The 20,624-nt window shown below is 43.9% G+C and overlaps 3 protein-coding genes across 7 annotated transcripts; 1 reads left to right on the top strand and 2 right to left on the bottom strand.

Moving 5' to 3' along the window:
- Nucleotides 1-11: 11 nt before the first annotated feature.
- Nucleotides 12-5,433, bottom strand: SELENOH (selenoprotein H). 4 transcript variants are annotated; one of them, XM_077321014.1, is made up of 5 exons: nucleotides 5,255-5,433; nucleotides 4,281-4,427; nucleotides 3,196-3,341; nucleotides 1,432-1,557; nucleotides 12-222 (listed from the first exon to the last, which is right to left on the bottom strand). In XM_077321014.1, the coding sequence occupies exons 2-4, from the start codon at nucleotides 4,424-4,426 to the stop codon at nucleotides 1,457-1,459; spliced, it is 393 nt and encodes a 130-aa protein (XP_077177129.1). In that variant the 5' UTR covers nucleotide 4,427; nucleotides 5,255-5,433; the 3' UTR covers nucleotides 12-222; nucleotides 1,432-1,456. The 4 variants fall into 4 exon arrangements, with proteins under 4 accessions (XP_077177129.1, XP_077177133.1, XP_077177132.1 ...); XM_077321018.1 differs by having other exon boundaries at nucleotides 4,281-4,430; nucleotides 5,255-5,398; XM_077321017.1 differs by lacking the exon at nucleotides 5,255-5,433 and adding an exon at nucleotides 4,972-5,133 and having other exon boundaries at nucleotides 4,281-4,430.
- A 967-nt stretch (nucleotides 5,434-6,400) lies between these two features.
- Nucleotides 6,401-15,368, bottom strand: TMX2 (thioredoxin related transmembrane protein 2). 2 transcript variants are annotated; one of them, XM_077321011.1, is made up of 8 exons: nucleotides 14,995-15,350; nucleotides 13,063-13,123; nucleotides 11,789-11,902; nucleotides 11,310-11,386; nucleotides 10,385-10,491; nucleotides 8,353-8,418; nucleotides 8,004-8,133; nucleotides 6,401-7,378 (listed from the first exon to the last, which is right to left on the bottom strand). In XM_077321011.1, exons 1-8 carry the CDS (start codon nucleotides 15,181-15,183, stop codon nucleotides 7,241-7,243), a joined length of 882 nt encoding a protein of 293 aa, XP_077177126.1. In that variant the 5' UTR covers nucleotides 15,184-15,350; the 3' UTR covers nucleotides 6,401-7,240. The 2 variants fall into 2 exon arrangements, with proteins under 2 accessions (XP_077177126.1, XP_077177127.1); XM_077321012.1 differs by lacking the exon at nucleotides 6,401-7,378 and having other exon boundaries at nucleotides 8,009-8,133; nucleotides 8,364-8,418; nucleotides 14,995-15,368.
- A 199-nt stretch (nucleotides 15,369-15,567) lies between these two features.
- MED19 (mediator complex subunit 19) lies at nucleotides 15,568-18,389 on the top strand. Its single transcript, XM_077321013.1, has 5 exons — nucleotides 15,568-15,807; nucleotides 16,466-16,722; nucleotides 17,410-17,506; nucleotides 17,612-17,706; nucleotides 17,946-18,389. Exons 1-5 carry the CDS (start codon nucleotides 15,576-15,578, stop codon nucleotides 18,012-18,014), a joined length of 750 nt encoding a protein of 249 aa, XP_077177128.1. The 5' UTR covers nucleotides 15,568-15,575; the 3' UTR covers nucleotides 18,015-18,389.
- The last annotated feature ends 2,235 nt before the right edge of the window (nucleotides 18,390-20,624 follow it).

Here is a 20,624-nt window from a genome sequence, read left to right as displayed (position 1 = left end):
CAAGAATTGGATACGATTACAAAGCTGAGTATTTATTGAAAGTTTTTTAAGTATTTCAGATGAAAAAAGCATAAAGTTGTGAAAGTAGGAAGATAGGTGTTTTATTTAGAGGAAGAGCAGCAACTTCAGAGAAATGACTGAGGTTTTTGCAGTTTACCTCACTTGGTCATATCCCATCATAAATGCTCCAACTCACAAGTGATGAACAATCCAGCTGATATCCTGTGGGGATAAAGTGGCCATTAGCCAGAGAGCTGGTTTCTAGTTAAACACACATCTTCTACCTGATGTAAAACACCTGCTTGCCTGTGTCCAGTAGACTATGGATACATTAACAGAATGACAGAAGACCAAGAGTGATATAGGTAGGTGCACTTCTCTTGGGTGGGTAATCTAGAACTGAGGTGCTGCTATACAAGAGTCTGGTAGCCATCTGGATTTCAGATGGGAGCCCCTCATAACCTCCCTCCCAAGATATACTTAACATGCAAGGTTCAGAAGAGGATGGAAGAGGACTTCTTCAGCTGCTTCACACCCCCAAGAATCAGGGACTACTATAGACAAGGTGTAAGATTATGACTTTATACGGTAATAAGTGTTCAGTGAAGTTGCTGAGCCTACATGAACGTGTTCATTTTGCTCATACTCAAAATCCAACTAAATGCAACACTGAGGTTACAAGAGAACTGTTTTCAGGATATGTGACACCTTCATCTTGAGCTATTTACTGACCCTCTTGTAAGTTATCTGGGGCACACTACAGTGTAGATCAGCTTTTTTCAACCCTTTGATCAGGGAAGAGCCCCTGAAATAATTTTCCAGGCTTCAGGAAGGTCCAGAAATGATGTCAGCTGGCCACACCCCCAGAAGTCACATCACCACCCATGTTAACAGGCAGACTCGAGGACTGGGGAGGGGGGAAACAGGAGGTAGTTTAAGGCAGGAGTAGACATGTGGGCTCCATCCCCTCCCAGGTGCCAAAACCATGAGAGTTCATTCATCCTTGGGGGGAGGGGGAGAGCAATGGAAACAGCCAGTTGCTTAGCTTCCGGCTGCATCCATTCAGGCAGGAAGGAAAAGACCGCGGGACCCCCTTGAGAGTTCCTGAAGGCCCCTGGTTGGGAATCCCTGGTCTAGATCATATAGACCAACATGTAGTAGGCCATTCTTATAGCAGAGGTGAATTAGCAATGGGTTTTCTACTTGTTGAGACATGGAGCAGTTACACTCCTACACTATATCTGCTTTGAGGAAGAGTGGCAATAACTGGCAGACTATAAAACCTGGTGTATGTCTTAGCTTTGTTTCCTGAAATGGCAAAATATCATGCAGTCAGTATACAGCAACTATATCAGTGGGTCAGAACTATGTGGTAGGTTTTTGACACTCAACAAATCTTTGAAGAAACACTTGTTTGTTTTATGAGTTTACCTTTGGCAATCCTGTCCAGTTCACTTTATTCTAAGCTGCCCTTTAGACTTTCAACCATCTTATTTGGTTCTGGGAACTTAAGCTTGCGTGGTGGTCCCTTCTTAAGGCCACTCCATAATTCCACCTCTGAAAGCAGTAAGGGCAGAGGACTGTTAGCAGCAGCAGTTGTATGACATTACTGGAAACAAACCACAAGCACATCTAGTTCCTGTATGTATTCATTAAGCAGCAAGCTGCCTCCACAAAGAGAAGCTTATCAGTATGGGCACCATTTCCAAGAGCACTCAATGTCCTTTTTGCGTCAGGATGCATTTCTACAAGATGCTCTAGAAGTATGTGAAGTGACTACAGCTACAGAATCAGCAAGCTATTATGCTAGGCCAGATGAGACACTATTCTGGCCTCCGTTTCCAAAGAAGCCAGTAAAAGGCTCAATGTAATCAGAAGCCACCAATCAACTAACACCTAGTAGTTCTGAAACCATCTCTGAAGAATTCCTGTCTAAACTCCACCAGCAATATCTATTCACTCAATCTCCAGCAAATCTAGTTCAGATTCAGAAAAATCTAGAAGCCCATGTAGAACATAATTTGGTTGTCCCCCCCCCCCCAAAAGATGAAGGCAGTTGCCATCTCTCAGTGGCTACTCATGTTTTCTAGAACAGCCTCTTCAGAGTAGAAGCCCCCCTACCCTGAGATCACTTTGAGTTGTAAAACTGACTTCCAACGTGCTTTTGAATATTATTTGTTTTAACTGAATAGTTTAACTTTGTTATGTACATCTGATCCAAGTTGGGAGAAACAGGTGAGCAGCCAACAGACAGAGGGCTGAAAAAAGACTTATTGGATGGCTGCAGCAGCTGGTGGAACTTCTTGCTGCTGTGGTCATCTTGAGGTACATCACCCTGGAGTCTCATTCTAACTCCTTTTGTCAAGCAAAGTTCTTGAGAAGTTAAGCATAGCACAAGAGCAGTTTTTACTTTACAGCAGCCATCATGCAGAAATAAAATATATGTTCCAAGATTTTCAAATGTAATGTTCATACTCTAGGGTAGTGATCCCCAATCTGTGGGCCGCGGACCACATGTGGTCCTTCGACTAATTGGAGGTGGGCCCCGAAGGACGCCTCCCCCCCCCGGCCCTTTACTTCATCCCCCCAGCCCTTTACAACACACTTCATTGTTGTGGCGTGTCTGTATCTTATTTTGAAGGGATGCTTAAACATTACCATAGCGATCAGAGAGCGTTAGGTCTGTGGTTGAGAGTAGAGGAGTAAACTACCCCCCCCCACCGGGCCTCAGTAAAAGGCGTTGAGTGGTCCCCGGTGATAAAAAGGTTGGGGACCACTGCTCTAGGGGAAAGGAAGCTGCTTTGTCCCTCTATCAAACCAGAGTTATGAGATGAAGAATCCTTACCTTACAGTCCAACACCTGGGAGAGACGATTGCAGTAGTAAACAATCTGTGGCCTAATACTTAAGCTAGTCTTTAACAGACAACTCTACCCGGGCCCCCATCAACCGTCCTGTGGAATGCACAGAAGTCATTCTGAGAGGGAGGGCTCTTTGTCACAGTAGGAGCCTTTCACCACTTGATTCGTGCACTTGCTTCTCCAGGCTATAACACAAGCCAGAACTCTGAAGACTTAGTGTTTCTGAGCATTCTGTTCACCAGTGATTTGTGGGAGCCTGGTTACATGCACTCTAGGCAGATTAATCCCCACAGCAGTCCTCCCATGGGCAAGCCTCCTGTGACAAGACCACTTACTTGTGCCATCATCTTTCAACAGGACTACCTCAAAGCTATTTCTGCGGGGCTTATCAGGGTTGATCTCCACAGTGAGGTCAGGAAAGGCCTGGTGCAGAGCCTGGCCAACAGCATCAACATTGCGCCCGTAGACTCGTCAGCTTTTACTGCAGGACAAAAAGGGAGCATTTGTTTTTTCCAAACTGCTGAAAAACTCGGCCATTATCTTAAAGTCTGCTCAAAGCCAGTTCAATGGTTTGGATACCTAGGGGAAAGGTCTATTCAAGCCCCAGTTAACAGTGTTTTTTGCCTTACCCCCACCCCTTTTTGCCTTACCACAAGATTCATAAGGACTCTGGTCATGGAATGAACTCTCCAATTAAAAGTACACGTTCTTTCATGTATTACAAAAAGACCCGGAGCATATTAAATTATTGGCATTTAGGGAATGGTAACCAGGAATAGTTGAGGCCCTAGTGGTGTGTTTATTTGTAAACAAAAAATACCATTTAAAATTTAGGTACAATTTGCACAAAATATTGTTGTATTCCAGAATTCTTTCCACAGTTAAGGTATACTTCCCCCAGCAAATTATTTGCCTCATTTGTATCCTATTTTCTTCCCAGTATGAATTTAACAATTGGAGATGCATCTGTCCATTGGTCTCCAATCTTGACGTTTATTTCCTTCACTGTTTTCCCTCCAGAGTTGAACCCAAATAAATGATAACCTTATAAACTTGTTTTCTTATTTCTGTATCATTCTTAAACCTGTTAAACATTATGTTGGGCACTAGTGATATATTGCTCACCCTCTATATGTGTAGACTAGCTAGTTCCCATTTCATCGTGTCTGAGGAAGAATGCAGGCACATACCTCATGAATAAAATGTTGGTCTTAAAGGTGCCCCTGGATTCAAACATCATTCACCATTCTCCCCTTGTCCATTTGATCCTTACAATAATCCTGTGACATAGGCTGCAAGTGTGTGACTGGCCCAGGGACATTCAGTAACCTTTCAAGGCAAGTGGGAATTGAACCTGGTTCTCCCAGATTGTAGTCTGACCCTCTAACCAGGGATACCACAGAGATATAAATACGCTCACCAGTGTTCAATGACCACATAAGGGCCTGATCCCTTGCTCTTCAGTTTCTTGGGTGACTGGTCAACCTCATTGGCTTCCACCTCACAGGACTTTGCAGCTTTTTCTGCGGGGGCAGGTGCCTTTCTCTTCCGCCCTTTAGGGGGCATTCTACTTAAAAAACAAAAGCCAAGCAAACAATATCCCAAGGGTTAGGTTTCCTCAATGGGAAAGCATATGAACCCAGAAATAGGCTACCAAAATAAATGGCAAGATTAGAGAGTGAAGATCATCATGAACGAACACATTAAAAAATCAAAGGGGGGGCTTTAGGAATGACCCCATTAGCGTCGCCGACCCTTTTGAAAATATCGGAGTTGATTTGTGTAAGCCATCTTCAGCATTCCTCCACCATTTAGTTTAAACTATAAATGGAGAATCTTGCTGCAGGTTCCTTATTCGCTGTGATCCAAACTGACAGAGAAAACAGGCGCCTACAAAAAACAGCAGGAACCAGAGAACAAAGGCAGCATGGAGAAGACAAATAATGGCGGCCTCCAGATAAGCGAGGTAAGGCTGCACTGAGGGAAAGGCTCGACACCACGGAATGCAAGCACTGCATGTCTGCCCACGAAAAACGACGTCCCCCCCCCCCCCCAAATCTCTCATGGAGTGGACTTTCCCTTCATTTCTAAGGCGGCGCTGTTAGAAATACCTGAACCCAGGACCGCCCGGAGCTCTTCTCCCTTCGCCAATACTTAGAATGCCGGGAGGACAAAGTCTCCGCGTCGAAGAGCAAAGCCGCGTTTCCTTTTTCGTATTTGGGTCCTCCCCCCCCCCCGCCCCCTCCCCAAAAGTTACAAGCCACGCGCAGTTATCTCCTCCGGTTAAGGACCAGGAAACGCGACCGTGGCTTCAACCATTCCCCCGCACGGGAAGAATTAACGAAATTAACCACGAAACAGAAACCCCACAGCGCAGCCGTCTGGAAGCGTTACCTTCAGAGGCGGGTGAGCCTTCTGCGATGCAGTCGCCGTTTGACCTCAGTGGCTACACCCCTTGTAAGCAATTGGTTCCGTCCGCCCTGCTGCTTAGCGTTCTGCGCCACTTTTTGGGGTTTAGTGATGCAGTACAGCAACCAATTGTTGCTCGCGCCGAAACAAAGACCTCGCGCGGCTGTGGCGTCCAATCAGAATTCGGTCCACGTGTTGGCCCGCCCGACTGTAAGACGCGGAGGGGCTGCCAAAACACCTTCGGTGTGGGCCCTGGGAGTAAAGTGCGGCTTAAGCTGCACGTTTTTACTGCGGCAAAGTTGTACTTCTGTAAAGTATAGAATCTTTTCTGGGTTTTGCTACAACAGACTTTCCCTCTGGAATTGTTAACTTTCCTCTTACACGAACATAGTGTGAGTCTAAAAAGCATAAGGAGGCGCTTCTGCTTCTCTAAGGCCCACTAATGAAGAGGATACCAACGGTTTTAGTTTCTACGTGGGGACGTTATGGCTTTGTGAATACCTAGAAGAGTGGAGCTTTACTAAGGAGACATTTGCCTTTAACCATTGTGTGCCCTTGCCCTGTTTACCCATTACACTGCTCAGTGCTTTCTTCAGCACCATAAATAAGTTTAAAACAAGGATCGATTCAGGCATGCAATTGTGTGTGTTTTGACCTGCTAGGTACATCAGGTGAACCTACACGTTTAAGCTGATTGGGATTGTTCGGCAACCATCATAAATCTTCCTCAGACACGATGAAATGGGAACTTGCTAGTCTACACTAATTTTGTACTACTGCTGAATCTGTTAGTGTATTTCTCCTGTTATTCATACTCTGTGCTTTGCTACTTTTCGCTATCTCACCTAGACTGCTTCTGTGGCCCACAAGGGTATGTATACCATCAGTTGAGAAGCACTGTCATAGAAGATTTCCACAAATAGAGGAAGGGGTTATTTTAACCAATTCCCACCTCCTGCTATGGACCTCAGACTATTCACTCATTCTATTTCTGGGCATTCCTTGGCCCCAGGAAAAACAAGGCCCTTCTGGCAGCAAAACTATTTCACAAGACCCAAGCCCTGGAAGCCTGCATTTGCATAATACTCCACAGGTACCAGATATATTGTAACTCATAAAACAGCAGCGCACTGATAAACAACATCCCCAATTTATTAGAAACATATGTAGAAGATCATTAATAGAACCAGAAGACTAAAATGTGAGAATGGCAAAAAAACAAAACAAAAGGAGCTTATGACTAAACTCCACATATTAACAGTAAAACAACATTAACCACACCTGTACACGTCACCATCTTAGATTTTGTACACGAGAGGGAGTAGGAGCAGCTATCTGCACAAGGCAAAGTCTCTGCCTCCCCACACTAACAGGTTATTCTATACTAGCAGCCACTGATTCAGAGTACAGGAGATCATTTAAGACTAGGCAGCCACTTAGTCTCTGGCACAGCAGCATGTTCAGGCTCAGCTAGCGTTCCATTTCTGGCACTCAAGGATTGAAACCCAAAATGATGCACACACCACCAGGATTTCTGTTGTTATGGAGTATAATGGATAATGAATAGCAGAAACCTACTGATGATAAATCTATCTTCTTGATATCTCCACAGACAAAAAGATCATACTGAAGAAAATCAAATCAACAGAAGTGAAGTATCAGTTTTGACAGGAGAATTCATCAAAACCAGCAATGTTTTTTCAATGGAAGATTTTAGCAACACTGGTGAACAGGTGGTGGGGTCCCTTTGCCCCTCTCCCTACCTCTAAAGGTGTTGCTTCTCTCAATACTCTCTACTGCTATGCAGAATCTTTCAACAACTCATCTTGAAATACATATATCAGTTTTAAAAATATATATCGTTGCACTGCTGAGTGGAAGTAATTACTTGCTGACTTGTGACGGGTTAAGGTGGAAATGAAGAAATGGGAAACTAAATGACAAGGAACACACAGTTCAGTCCAGTAGTTATTATTTATCCTTTTTAGTCTCTCCATTGAGGTGCTCAGTTGCAACAGGTTGTTCCTCAGAGATCTCTTCACTCTGCTTAGATGTTTTCTTGGCTCTCTGGTACAGCTCGTTCAGGTTGAACTCCCGAATCACATTCTCCTGTGCAGGCACAAACAAGCACTGCTTAGTGGCAGCCTCAGGTCCTCCTCTAGTGCAAGATAGGGGAGAAGGTGGTCTCATATGTACAGTTTGGTGTAGTGGTTAGGAGTGCAGACTTCTAATCTGGCATGTAGGGTTCAATTCTGCACTCCCCCACATGCAGCCAGCTGGGTGACCTTGGGCTTGCCACGGCACTGATAAAGCTGTTCTGACCAAGCAGTGATATCAGGGCTCTCTCAGCCTCACCCACCCCACAGCATGTCTGTTGTGGGGAGGGGAAAGGGAAGGCGACTGTAAGCCGCTTTCAGCCTCCTTCAGGTAGAGAAAAGCAGCATATAAGAACCAACTCTTCTTCTTAATGTAGTGCTTGCCATGACACCTTATTGCTTTCAGAATAAAGCAGTTTCATGTGACAACTGCTTGGTTTTTATGATCCTATCAGGGCCACCACCATGTTGCCTAGTCAGCTATAGCAGTGTCTGCAAGTCAGGACTACTTTTAGGGACAGAATCTTACCTCAGAACTATTCACAGGGCATACTTAGTCTAAACTTATGTCTTCCTGTGTTAACAACAGTGGGTTTTTCTAACAAGAAAATGGTAAAGAGATCTAGTAAATAAAATACCTCAGAGAAGTTCCATGAGACTGCTCGTCCCTTTTTATCAATCTGTGGCCGGCGCATCACCTCCTTCCCTCCCTGGAAAAGGATTAGGGTGGGCAACTGCTTGGTAAGAGGAGAGGTGCTGATTTTGTACCTATGAAGAGACAGTTCGTACAAGGTCCAAGAGCATCATTTACGAAATGCATGGCCAATCCCCTCCCCCATACTTGCCCCCCACTAATGGAAGGCGAATCTTCATGGTATTACACGCTACACAGGCAGCCAGAGGGCACCCCAGTATTGGCCTTCTCCACCTCTCCAGTCATCACGCTCCTGAGAAGCTTCCTAAAGCAAAGGCTTCTGAATATCTTACCTGGTGGCAACATCAGGGTAGCGGCCCACATCCACTTTTCCAAAACACAGCCCAGTGCAGTTATACCTGGAGGAATGGAACAATTAGATGGGACCACATAGGGAAGTTTTGGAGAAACATAAAAAGCCTAGCTGCGCATTATCAGCTGATTACAGTACAATTCCTCCCACCTCTTGTTTCTGAGTAGGCATTCAGAGTAATTCACTGAGAGGCAGCAGAAGTCAGAGTCTTAGATTACAGAACTGTACCTATCAACTTAAATAGCAGTTGGCCTAACACAATTTTTCTAGGGAAAGAAGATTTTCCCTTAGCCCTAGAATGAAAAGAACTTTCTACATTAACTACAGGCTATTATTATATGATACAGGATTTTCTAGTAATAAGTCTTGCAGCTCATACCTAGCCTAAAACAAAACCAGTAAGCAACAACTAAGCTGCTAGGAGCATAATTCTAAACCAAATTAACTATTAGCAGTCCACTGATTTGGGTAGATTTAAAACTATGTAACTCTGCTTAGAACTGCATTGTAGAGAGCTTTCCTCCTCCTTTTATGCCTCTCCCAGGGTTCACTGAAATGTAAAGCCGCCACCCAGGCTAGTTTTCTTTAAGTATAACATACTTCCAGAGGGGGAAATATTGTACAGCCAAATATTGTAAAGTTGCAAAATCCATAACCAAAATCTATGTAATAACTTTTATTCGTTACTGACAAAACATTGGGCAAACTTTTGAACGTGCCAAAGTTCTTTATCATGCTGCATGTTACAAAATTTGAAAATCCAGTAGAGTAAAATACAGATTTCTCAGGCCATAATCTTTTCTGCTCTTCCCTGAAATTTTTGTAACTTCCAGCCTAAAGAAGGTATTACACAGGTTTTGTTCCTGTTTTTGGAGTCTTAGAACTACACTCTAGAAAAATATGCAGTGCTCTATTTAGGATGCTGCTTTTTAGTTATATTTAGCAAACGAATTATTTTTAGTGGAATACATGAAAAAAGAGAGACAGCTATTTACAGTGTTAAAATTTAAGGGAAACAATGAAGGTACTGAAAATGTTGACACCTTGGTTTCAGCACATCTAAAGAACTATGCATGATATGTTGTGAAATGTCAGCAGACATTCAATCTTTTCCACAGAGGTTACTGTCATTTCATTGTCATTCTGCACAGGATCATTAGTTCCATATCAGATTGAGTACAATAGCCCTTCCACGATGTACAATAGCTCTTTTACCAACCACACAAATAAGAATTAGGTTTTGATTTGAACTGCACAGTTGACAAATGCATTCACAGCTTTTAAATTTTAGTTTTTTTCCTTGCTACCCCCAGTTTACAAATCCAGAAAATGCACATGTGCCTTCTCTCCTAGGATAAAAGAACAGCCCTGGAAAAGGATGCACACACACACCCCACGACAGGAAGGAAAAAATTTACCTAGCCCAGTGGTTCTCAACCTTCCTAATGCTGCGACCCTTTAATACAGTTCCTCATGTTGTAGCGACCCCCAACCATAAAATTATGCAAGTGTTCTTTCACAGAAATTAAGCCAAAACTGACCAATGGCATGAAGATCCATTGTTCATGATTGTATATAAATTAGTTTTTTCCCAGGGTTTCTCAATTCAGTTCTGCCATCTGGAGCGCCTGGCAGGAGAATGTGCCGCGCTGGATGTGCTGCTGAAGTGGTTGACGGCCAAGTACGGGCACCTGCAGGAGGAGTGGCAACAGTGGCAGTGCCCCCCCCCCCAACCAAGCTGCTCGCCCTGCCATGACACATGTGAAAGGGTCATTCCACCCCCAGGTTGAAAACCATTGACCTAGCCAGTGTTTGCAGCCCTTTGCTTTAGTATTGGTGTACATTAAATTTGACAAACCCCTTCCACCATATTGCATGTGTACTAGGATGCTAGCACAATAATTGGCCTCGCAGTTATAAATAGCCACATGCCTTATATTTCAGGGTACTGGCCACCAACTTTGCCTCAGAACTGTGACACAAGTTCTGTTAACAGGAGAGGAAGCACTTACTTGAGAGACAAGTCAGCATAGATAGGAGCAAATGACTGGCACTCATTAGACCAGTTAGCAAAGAATTCAACAATCCAGGTAATCCGCTTATCCCGTGCTAGTTCTTCCTGTAAAGAGAGCAATCAAGTTTACCATACAAGTGCTTCAGTGATATACATACAAGTGCTTCAGTGATATACATACTACTCACAAAAATTGAGATTAACCTATCATTACGTACAACCATTCATACACTTATAATATATACATACACATACAGACAAACAAGCCCTTCCAATCCAATCCAAAAACACATCCAAATCAGGGCCACCACGAAAAGACACATGCAGAACTATTAACACTGTAATATCCTAATATGTGAGCCAGACCATGGCTTCATGTAAAGTCACTTGGGAGGAGCAGATCAGGGCACAACTTTTTTTTACCAGCCTTCCCTCTATCCCTTTAGATCAGTGGTCTTTCAGTGGTCTTTCTGAGGCTGGGGACCGGCAGGGCATCGGACCGTGCCCGCCCGTGCCCGCGCATCGGGCCGCACCCGCAGGCCGCGCCCGCATGGGCCAAGCCCGTGCATCGGGCCGCGCCTGCACGGCCCGGCCCTGATTCCCTCTCCCCCGATTCCCTCTCCCCGCCCTCCCGCAGTAAGAAGCTTCCCGGGCCATAAGCTTGCGGCCTGGGAAGTTTTTTACTGCGGGGGGGGGGGGGGCGGGGAGAGGGAGCCGCGGCCCATACCGGGCCGCAGCCCGCAGGTTGGGGACCACTGCTTTCGATTACCAGTGAAACCCTTTTGCTTTATTCACTCTTTATTCACTCTATTCACTCTATTCGACTGAAAAGGTTTTCCCCACCCACCCCCTGATAGACATGTCAGCAATCTCCTCAACCAAACCAAGATACAGCCCAAGACCTTAGAAGTTATAATACTCACATCTATGGTTTTATCACTGAAATACTTGATGTATTCAGGACCCAGGTATAAAGGTGGCTTACAAGTCATCAGGAACACTGCAAATTCACATCAAGATGCATGGTTTAGCACTATACTGGAACATGATCAACAATTCACAAAAGTATTCCAAGAGATATTGTTCAACTCGCATAAATTCATCCAAAATTACAGCCTTCATCTGGGATGTGAAAAGATGTAAGATGCATTTATTTTCCCAAATATTCCATAATTAAATCATTAAATAAGAAAGATCTCCAATATGTTTGTTCTATGGTAACTCAGGGCTGATTTTTATAAGATGAAAATACAAAGTAATATTCCAAGCAATTGTTTCTGATGGGACATGAGGCCAGAAGGTCTAAATCAGCAATGCTAATTTTGAATCTAATTATCTGATTCCTGACCTCTAGACATGTGTAAATTGGGTAATCTCAGTCACCTGCATTTAAAGATCTTACCTATGCAGAGGGTGAGATAGAGCAGTCCCATTCGGATGTCAAGTCGGAAGAAAAGGATGACATTCGCTACTTTGCTGAACATGAAAATATTTCCCACATGTTGGTCCACAGTAACTTGACAGACAGAAAGAAAACTATTATGCACATCACTGATGAGTCAAGCAGCTCTTCCTACAACCTGAACAAAATGCTTGTGTCTGGACACAAAACCTGGCAGTTTGCAGATGCTTTCTCTGCAAATTAATTTACCCATTGAGAGTCCACAATTTATTTATTTGGCTTATATACCATCCTTCACTGTGAACTCCCGGTGAGTATTAGACTTGGTAATTTAAAATATTGCAGGATCTTTACTACATAATGGTCTACTCTATTTACTGCTACTATTTTGCATTTTATGGCATTTGTGATAAGCTTCTAATATTCACCATTTTCGCATTTTCAAGTCTTTTTTTTTTCAAAGCCTTTCATATTTTCTAACCCTCATCTCAATCTCTGTTTCATTCCAGAGTGGTACTTACTCCAGTAAGTCTGAAATAACAGTGCATAGGATTTTACTGTTTTGTGGCATACGTTTTAGTGAGCCAGAGCCCAGTTCTTCAAATTCATGAAATTTTATCAATGGCCATACATACAAGGATACAAACAGAACAGTGGGGAGATGGTAGGTCAAGAGATAGTAGGTCACATGCCTTTGCTGAACAACTAAATATAGGATTCATTATAATGAGTTAAGCAATTAAGTCAGAAAAGACCACTGAAAACTGGGGATGAGCAAGCAAATCAAGACAAGATAGTACACAACGGTCTTTAAAGGAACAAATGCTCTCTAGTGAGCTAACCACTTTCAATCTGTTGAGACAAAGTCTAATAGTATCTCATGTGCATATGAAATATAACTCAGCACTACAACCTTGACACTCTCTTCAAAAATATTTTTCTGATGTAGCAAGGTCATCAGGTTTCTGAATGCTCCCATTTTTAACCTGAGCACACTTTGAAGCCACTCCTCAAGGAGGCATACCTTGAACAGGTGCAATCTCCTGGCAGCCATTCACCTAAGAACCTTTCAGACCTTTTGAGGACTTTGCTTATCAAACAAACTACTTATCACAATTTCTCTCTATTTGTTTCATTTTACTGATTTCCCCATATCACATGACATCTGCAAATAGCATTCACCCCAAGCAAACCAAGGCTGAAGGCTCTTTTTCTGATTATTCCAAAAGTGGTCACTCCCAGATTTAAAATATCTGTTCTTCTGCATAACTCACTGGATCTGCGGTTCTTCATCATCACAATCGCACTGAGAAACATAAGGATCTCCACTTCTCGCTGGGGCAGGAGGGAGAAGAGGAGGAATAGAAGGTGAGTGACACAACAAGGGTATAACAGATCCAAATGCTCTTAATACAGATATCACATTTATCCCTCTATTTCAATCCATGCTATTTAAATATCCCACACCCTATATCACTTATTCATTTTCCTTTCAACCATATCAATAAATTCCAAATAAACCCCACTTTGGAATTGCTTGAAATGTAAAAGAACTACCAAAAGAAAGCAAGGGATAAGGTGGCAGCATACCTATGACGGCAAGGTTAAAACTTCAAACAGCTGAAGTGAGAAAGGACTGGTTACAGTCAGTTAGAATCACTGCCTTCATTATAAACCTCTTGAGCAGCTACAGGATTCCCACTTAAAGTGGTCCCAAACCTTTTTATCACCAGGAACCACTCAACACTTGACAATTTTACTGAGGCCCAGTGTGTGTGTGTGTGTGTGTGGGGGTAGTTTACTCCTCTACTCTCAACCACTGCCCTAACGCTCTCTGATCCCTATGGTAATGTTTAAACATCCCTTCAAAATAAGATACAGACACGCCACAACAATGAACATAAGGAACATTGTATTTTCATGGAAATTTTAACTCATGACAATGAAGAAGAAGAAGAAGAGTTGGTTCTTATATGCCGCTTTTCCCTACCCGAAGGAGGCTCAAAGCGGCTTACAGTCGCCTTCCCATTCCTCTCCCCACAACAGACACCCTGTGGGGTGGGTGAGGCTGAGAGAGCGCTGATATCACTGCCCGGTCAGAGCAGTTTTATCAGTGCCGTGGCGAGCCCAAGGTCACCCAGCTGGCTGCATGTGGGGGGAGCGCAGAATCGAACCCGGCATGCCAGATTAGAAGTCGGCACTCCTAACCACTACACCAAACTGGCTCTCTGACAAATCAATGGGAACCCTGAGCTTGTTTCTCTGCAACGAGATAGTCCCATCTGGGAGTGATGGGAGACAATGACACCCGAAGTGTGTTGTAAAGGGCCGGGGGGGATGAAGTAAAGGGCCGGGGGGGGGGAGAAGACGTCCTTCGTGGCCCACCTCCAATTAGTTGACGGATCACATGTTGTCCGCAGCCCACAGGTTGGGGATCGCTAGCTTAGACAACACCATTTCCAAGTTATCATTCCGTATACAGAAGCTACTGGTACATGCAAGAAAAGGGGTATATGTTGCAAGAAGAGTAGGTTTCTCCATTTAAATACTATTATGGTAAACATCACCTACTACCTACAACACTAACAGCAGCCCATAATCCAGAGATTGGCTTCCTTCCTCCAGCCCATCTAGATGGACTGCAGGCCAGATCTCTCCACTAGAAGAGCTTCCAAAATAGAGAAGCAGAAAGGGCTGAGGATTTTGACAGGAGAGTGCTTGTGAGACTACATATGGGCCAAGGGTGGGGGTGAGAGGGAGGGAGAAGAACCCTCTTAGCATAGGTGCAATGAGCAGTCGTGCCTGGGTCCTAAGATGAGCATTGTTTTTTAATTGCTAGTTCGTCTGGCAACCTTGCATGTGCAGGTTTTGAATTTCTATGACAAAGGGCCCAAAGTGAGAAACTGCCCCCGTTACTTTCTGAGCACATATCAAAGGGGAAAGGACACCCATCCTTTCGCATTGCCCTCTTGGGGTTCGTGCGGACGCGGGAAGCAAAGAAATGCTCTATGGTTTACTGGATGTGCCACCGTTGTTGACCATATGCAAGGTACCCTGTGCATGTGCACTCCACCTCGAGAAGAGCGGTCTATAGATAATACCAGTAAATAAAGCTCTCGACCCGAGGAGAAGCAAGAGGAGCAGCGGCGGAGAAGCAAGAGGCAGGGGAAAGAACGAGGCACCGAAGAACCCGGGCAGGATCTCACCCAGTCGAAGTCGCAGGGGTTCCCGTCTTCGCGCTGGCTGGGCAACCCTTGACACAGCGGCGGCACCTTCCGCACTAGCAGGAAGGCGACCGAGAGAAGCACGGAGAGCGGGTAATAAGGCTGGGCTAGCCAGCGGCAGATCCCAGGCACGGAGTAAAGCAGAGCGAGCAGGGGAGCCAGCACCGCCATCTTCACCTCCCCTTGTCCCAAGCCCGGCACTGCACCTCGCTGCCCTACTCCCACATGGACCGTCACAGCCTGCTTTCATTGGTCAAAGCGGACACCAGTCAACGAAAAGGTGGGCCTAGAGAAACATAGCTTGTCTTGATTGGTCAGTTTTATATTCCCTCTCCATTGGCTACTCAGAACACAAACAAGGCCATGATTTTGAGCATTCGCATTTCTGACGCACTATATTGACGTTGAGTAGTCATTAGAATGCGCCATGGAGAGTCTAAGCAACCAACCAATCACAGTAGGATTAGGTTTCTAGGCTCGTTGTCCAATGACCTATAGGGGCGGGCTGAACATTGTCCAATGAAAACAAGACAGACGTAAGGGATCGTCAGGCTGTATGGCCAATGGGAGAGTTTTGCGCGGGGCACGCCGGGATGATGGAGAATTTTTCCGCTCTCTTCGGTGGGGCCGAGCCGCCTCAGTCGACTACAGCTGCTGCCCTGGGGTTTGGGCCGGGGAAGCCAGGCGGACCCGGGAGCGGACCACCCCCTGGACCTGCGGTCACTTCCGTCGGAGAAGAAGCTGCGCGCAAAGCGGCGGCTGCCGGCCCATTTTACCTAATGCGCGAGTTACCAGGTAGTGGCCGGTGGGGGCGGGCTCCATGCGTAGTTTAGCCAACCGGTGCTTAGAGGCGGGCTGGGTATGTTGGGCCAATGGTAGGTTAGGCATATGCTTGCTCAAAAGCAGGTTTTGTTGAGGTGATATTTGCTCCTGTATATGCATAGGGTCCGGTTGTTGTATTTGCTTCTTTAACCTAGGGGGGAGGTAGGTAGGTGGGGGAGGGTGGCAACATGCATTTTCCTTTCTTTGCAAAAGCATTGCACCCTTAAATATGTGGAGACTTTGAAGGTTCAGGATATTGGAGTAGCTCCAGGTAATGTGCTGGAATGAAAAAGTTGCATTGCTTCATACTTAGTTAAAGTAGTTGACTGCATAAGAAATGGGTTTCAGAACTGAGAGTTTTGCATGCTACATATGTAAGGTCACCAGATTTTAACATTAGTAAAGTGGGACACCATTGACCGGAGGGTTTCTTGATTAAAAATTTGGCCTATATGGAGCAAAAAACATTTTAATAGAACACAAAAATAGTATTGTAATATATATATATATATTTATTTTCAACATAAGTACAATCTGCCAGGTGCCCCAGATATCCCTCCAAAAGTGGGACAATCTGGTCACCTTACACATGTGGTCTATTCTGAATGTTTTTTTCTGTGTTTTGCACCAGGCACCACTGAATTAACAGGGAGCACCAACCTTATTACCTACTATAACCTGGAGCATGCTTACAACAAGTTTTGTGGCAAAAAGGTGAAGGAGAAGCTCAGTAACTTCTTACCTGACCTGCCAGGGATGATAGATCTGCCAGGCTCTCATGACAACAGCAGCCTACGCTCTCTCATTGAGAAACCTCCCATCTGTGGGAGCTCATTCAATCCCATAACTGGTACAATGCTCACAGGCTTCCGTCTCCATGCAGGCCCGGTAAGTCACAGATGTGAACCGAATGGGGACTAGAGGTGAAGGAAGGACATCTTTGCTCTAAATGGGAAATGATGCTGCGGGCTTATAAAAAAAACCCTGCCTGTGCTGGAAATCCTTAACATTATATATACACTTGGGTGAAACTGGTGAGAGTTGAAGGTCATGGGGAAAATATGAATTCTTATTCATGAGAGACTGAGAGCAGATTTTGAGTCCAGCATTTTAAGATTCATCTCGTTTAGTGTACACAGTGTGGAAATCCTTTGTTTTATAATATAAAAAAGTATTTCTGGGAAAAGGTTTTCTTCCTTGGTTTGAGTAGGTATGCAGAACAGAATAACTTTTCATTTAATTCTTGCAGAGTACTCTATGAAGGATAGGTTCATCAGTTATTGAGGGTGTAGCAGAAAAGAGTATGTAACACTAGGCTGGGGACAGCTATAGAAAGTGCTGATGATAGTAGAGCCTGAGTTTTGCTGTGCTTGCGAAGTTCAGGTCTGGCAGATTCTGGGTCTTTTTAACCTAAAGAAGGCCCATGAATTCTGAGCTGTTGACAGCATGTGAACTACTATGAGCTTTCCCTGTGGAAGTCTCAATAGCCTCCTTCCTCAAAATCACTCTCTGCAACAACAGACTGATGTGTTGCTCCCTGTACTAATGCCTCCGTTTTGTTTTGTGCTGTTGCAGCTGCCAGAGCAATGTCGTTTAATGCACATCCAACCACCTAAGAAAAAAAACAAGCACAAACATAAGCAAAGCCGTACCCAGGATCCTGTTCCTCCAGGTAAGATCTGGTACTGTTGTTGTCCTTTCTTGTAGCCTAAGCCACCATTAATCCCGACTCCTGTCTGAATTATGCCTTCTTCCATTATTAAATCTTTCCTGGCAGAAACACCTTCAGATTCTGATCACAAGAAAAAGAAGAAGAAAAAGGAGGATGATCCTGAGCGGAAAAGAAAAAAGAAAGAAAAAAAGAAAAAAAAGGTGAGTTGTGGAGTAAGTCTTTTAGAACTACCTCCCCTTTCAGTATGGGCAAAATGGAGGCCCTGCTCAGAAAGGATAGGTATTAGAACAGTGGCCTCTTTTTCTGGCCCAAAACTCCATTTTGGCTCAAACTGCTTCCTCCAGCATATTGTATTGGTTTCAGTTGTAATCTACCTTGAGCAAAAAGTAACCAAACCAATTGGGTTTTCTTATTCTTTTGTGTCTTTCGTTTTCTTCAGAACCGGCATAGTCCTGAGCACCCAGGTGTGGGTAGTTCTCAGGCTAGCAGCAGTAGCAGCCTCCGATAAAGCCCTGCCAGAAAGTGTGATGGAGAGAGTGTCCCAGGAAGGTACCACAGACTTGCTGACAAAAGGACAAGCAATGATGGTGGTGCAACTGCTGACTCATACTTTCCCTTCATCTTGTGGAACAATATATAAAAGACAACTACTGGTGGAACTTCTGGGACCCTACTGGTCTCTGTCTAGGGAACACACAAACTGCTTGGGACATGAAGCAGACTGGTGTCTTTTGCCAGAGAGCCTTGCCCATTGTTTTGGGGTTTGTTTGTTTTTGTTTTGAGGGGGGGATGTGGTACAAAACAATCCTGACTAAGTTGGGATGTCTCTGTCTCAGATTTTAATTAAATCTCTGTTGGAGGAGATGCTAATGATTTGAAGGAATCCTGAGGACTGCCTCCTCATTTATCAGGTGCTTTGTAAGTAGCACTGTAATCTTTTGTAGATAGGTAAATAATTCTACTGATGCATTGTTATTCATGGGTCATGGCTTCTATTTACTCCTGGACAGGCTAATGACCTGATTTGCACTAAGCAGTTCTCTCTGAATGGAGTATGACAAGAGAAGGCAGCACATTGATAAGACAGTGGTGGGTTTCATCTCCCAGGGATGAAGCCTGCTGGATAGATAGAAGAGCTGCTTCCCCCCCCCCCCCCTCAGAAACCAAATGGAGGCCCTTGGAATTCCAGTACTGCTTTCTAGACTTGCTCTGTTCTGCTATTGCCCTTGCCTATGAGTTGCTTACCAAAGGACTATGTAGAAAAATTTTCCTTCGCATAACCATGGGTGCAAATTTCAAGCTGATCAGTTTAAGGGAAAGAAGAGGCATTACATCAGGCTGATCCTGTGGAACCACTTTTAGCATGGAACATTTGGTAAGCTCTAGCTGCTTATGTAAATGCCCTTTATTGACTATAACCAAATGCATCCATTCAGGTGACAAGCTGGAGTCTAAAGTCTGGTGTGGTGCTCATGCTAAATTTCAAGGGTGAGGTTCTCCTGACTCCTTAAATCTGAACTCTTGGGAATCCTATGTGAAATTCATAAAGTTTGAGAAAATAGACACAAGTCATGATTGGGCTAGGTTCAGATGGATAGCTGGTCTGAAGCAATAGAACAATGTTTGAGTTGAGTGACATCTAGAAGACAAAGAATTTCAATTCTGAGTATAAGGCTTCATGTGCTTGCACACTTCATCAGATATGCATATGAAAGCTTATACCCCCAGTTAAATCTTGTTGGTCTTAAAGGTGCTACTGGACGTTGTTTTAATGATTAGACTAAGTCAGAATGGTATGGCAAGCTAGATTCTTCCATATTGCCATTCTGAAAACAAGTTTGCTGGACAGTGTGCTTAGAATACGATTAGTATTCCTTAATGGCTCTTAGAAACTAGTGGGCTGGTACTTCATCCTTATTTTTCACTTCATTTAATTTTTCCTCATTTTTCTCCATGTATTCTTTTCTCCTGTGTTTCATTACAACTAATATCTAAAAGACTTTTATAATGGAGTGATATGGAAAAATATGCCTCTATGTTTCATCATTTAGCCACTTCGAGCTGTAGAATTCTGCTAATGCTTAGAGGAGTTCTTGAAAGAGAGCTTTATTGACCCTTTCAGTTCAGTGTGGAGGGTTTTTCTGTAGCTTTCCATCAACTGCTTGCAACTTCCTGACTCTTAAAAGGAAACAAACAAGCTGTAGCAAGATTTGGCCCTTATGCTTCTTGACTCCTCTGCTATATTTGTTAGCAATCAGAGTGAGTTTATTTTGTCCAACTTTGTCAGCCAAGGTTTTCTCCCTATCTGAGCAAAAATTGAAATGAGGTAACATGGTGACTATAGTAGCACCATTTTGGCCCAAAGAAAAAGTGGTGCAGCCGTTTCCCTTCCTCATCTCGTAGGCCAGCTCTTACATCATGATAAACTGTGGTTACCATAAACGGGGAAGTGAGGGACAGAGCTAGTAATAACTATATGGTGGTTGAGAAGTGACATCTGCGTAAAGATTGCCATATGGTTACTCATTTGCCATCCACTGTGTCCTTAAAAAATCATATCCTCTCATTGACTGCATGATCTGCAACACTGAGAGCTAGTAGACTTATTTATGATTATTGTGCTAGTATATACTATAACCCTTCCTCACAGGATTATTACTTTTTCCTTCTTTCTTGCTGAGCAGCTCCTATATCTATTTTCTTATTTGTTTGCCTATGGCTATTCTACCCAGTCATTTTAATAGCTATATTTTGATATAGCCCAGTAAACTGCAGGAACAGACCAAATGACTTTATACATAACTACTGAAACTGCATACATGAGACTTTTTAAAGTTCCAAATATAAAAAGTTTTGCAAGGAAAAAAGGTCAAGTGAAATCAGGGGCGCAGGATGTATGAGGTGAACCAATAATAAAACAGGGGTAGTGTTGTAATCACACTAACTCCAGATAAGTTGTCGACAACAAGTTTTTCTGCTTCAAAATGGTCTTTTCAAACTTTGAAGAGACTTTTTCAGTTTTTGCTTAAACAATCATGTTTGAGTTACACTGACTTTTAAAAGTCTAGAGGGGAGGAACAGTCAGTACTTAACTGTCACGTCCGAACTGCCCTTTCTT

This window comes from Paroedura picta, chromosome 2 (assembly GCF_049243985.1).
Source record: "Paroedura picta isolate Pp20150507F chromosome 2, Ppicta_v3.0, whole genome shotgun sequence".
Classification (NCBI taxonomy): domain Eukaryota; kingdom Metazoa; phylum Chordata; class Lepidosauria; order Squamata; family Gekkonidae; genus Paroedura; species Paroedura picta.
The sequence above is the reverse complement of the archived record's forward strand: the minus strand, read 5'-3'. Positions and strand labels throughout refer to the sequence as shown.

Bases quoted from the DNA above. Each gene is read 5' to 3' on its own strand.
- TMX2 (XM_077321011.1), bottom strand. From the start codon at position 15,183: ATGGCGGTGCTGGCTCCCCTGCTCGCTCTGCTTTACTCCGTGCCTGGG. The intron at 11,387-11,788 runs GTAAGATCTTTA...GTGAATTTGCAG, and splicing joins CTATCTCACCCTCTGCATAG to TGTTCCTGATGACTTGTAAG. The intron at 10,492-11,309 runs GTGAGTATTATA...CTCTCTTTACAG, and splicing joins TCAGTGATAAAACCATAGAT to GAAGAACTAGCACGGGATAA.
- MED19 (XM_077321013.1), top strand. From the start codon at position 15,576: ATGGGAGAGTTTTGCGCGGGGCACGCCGGGATGATGGAGAATTTTTCC. The intron at 16,723-17,409 runs GTAAGTCACAGA...GTGCTGTTGCAG, and splicing joins TCCGTCTCCATGCAGGCCCG to CTGCCAGAGCAATGTCGTTT. The intron at 17,707-17,945 runs GTGAGTTGTGGA...CGTTTTCTTCAG, and splicing joins AAGAAAAAAAGAAAAAAAAG to AACCGGCATAGTCCTGAGCA.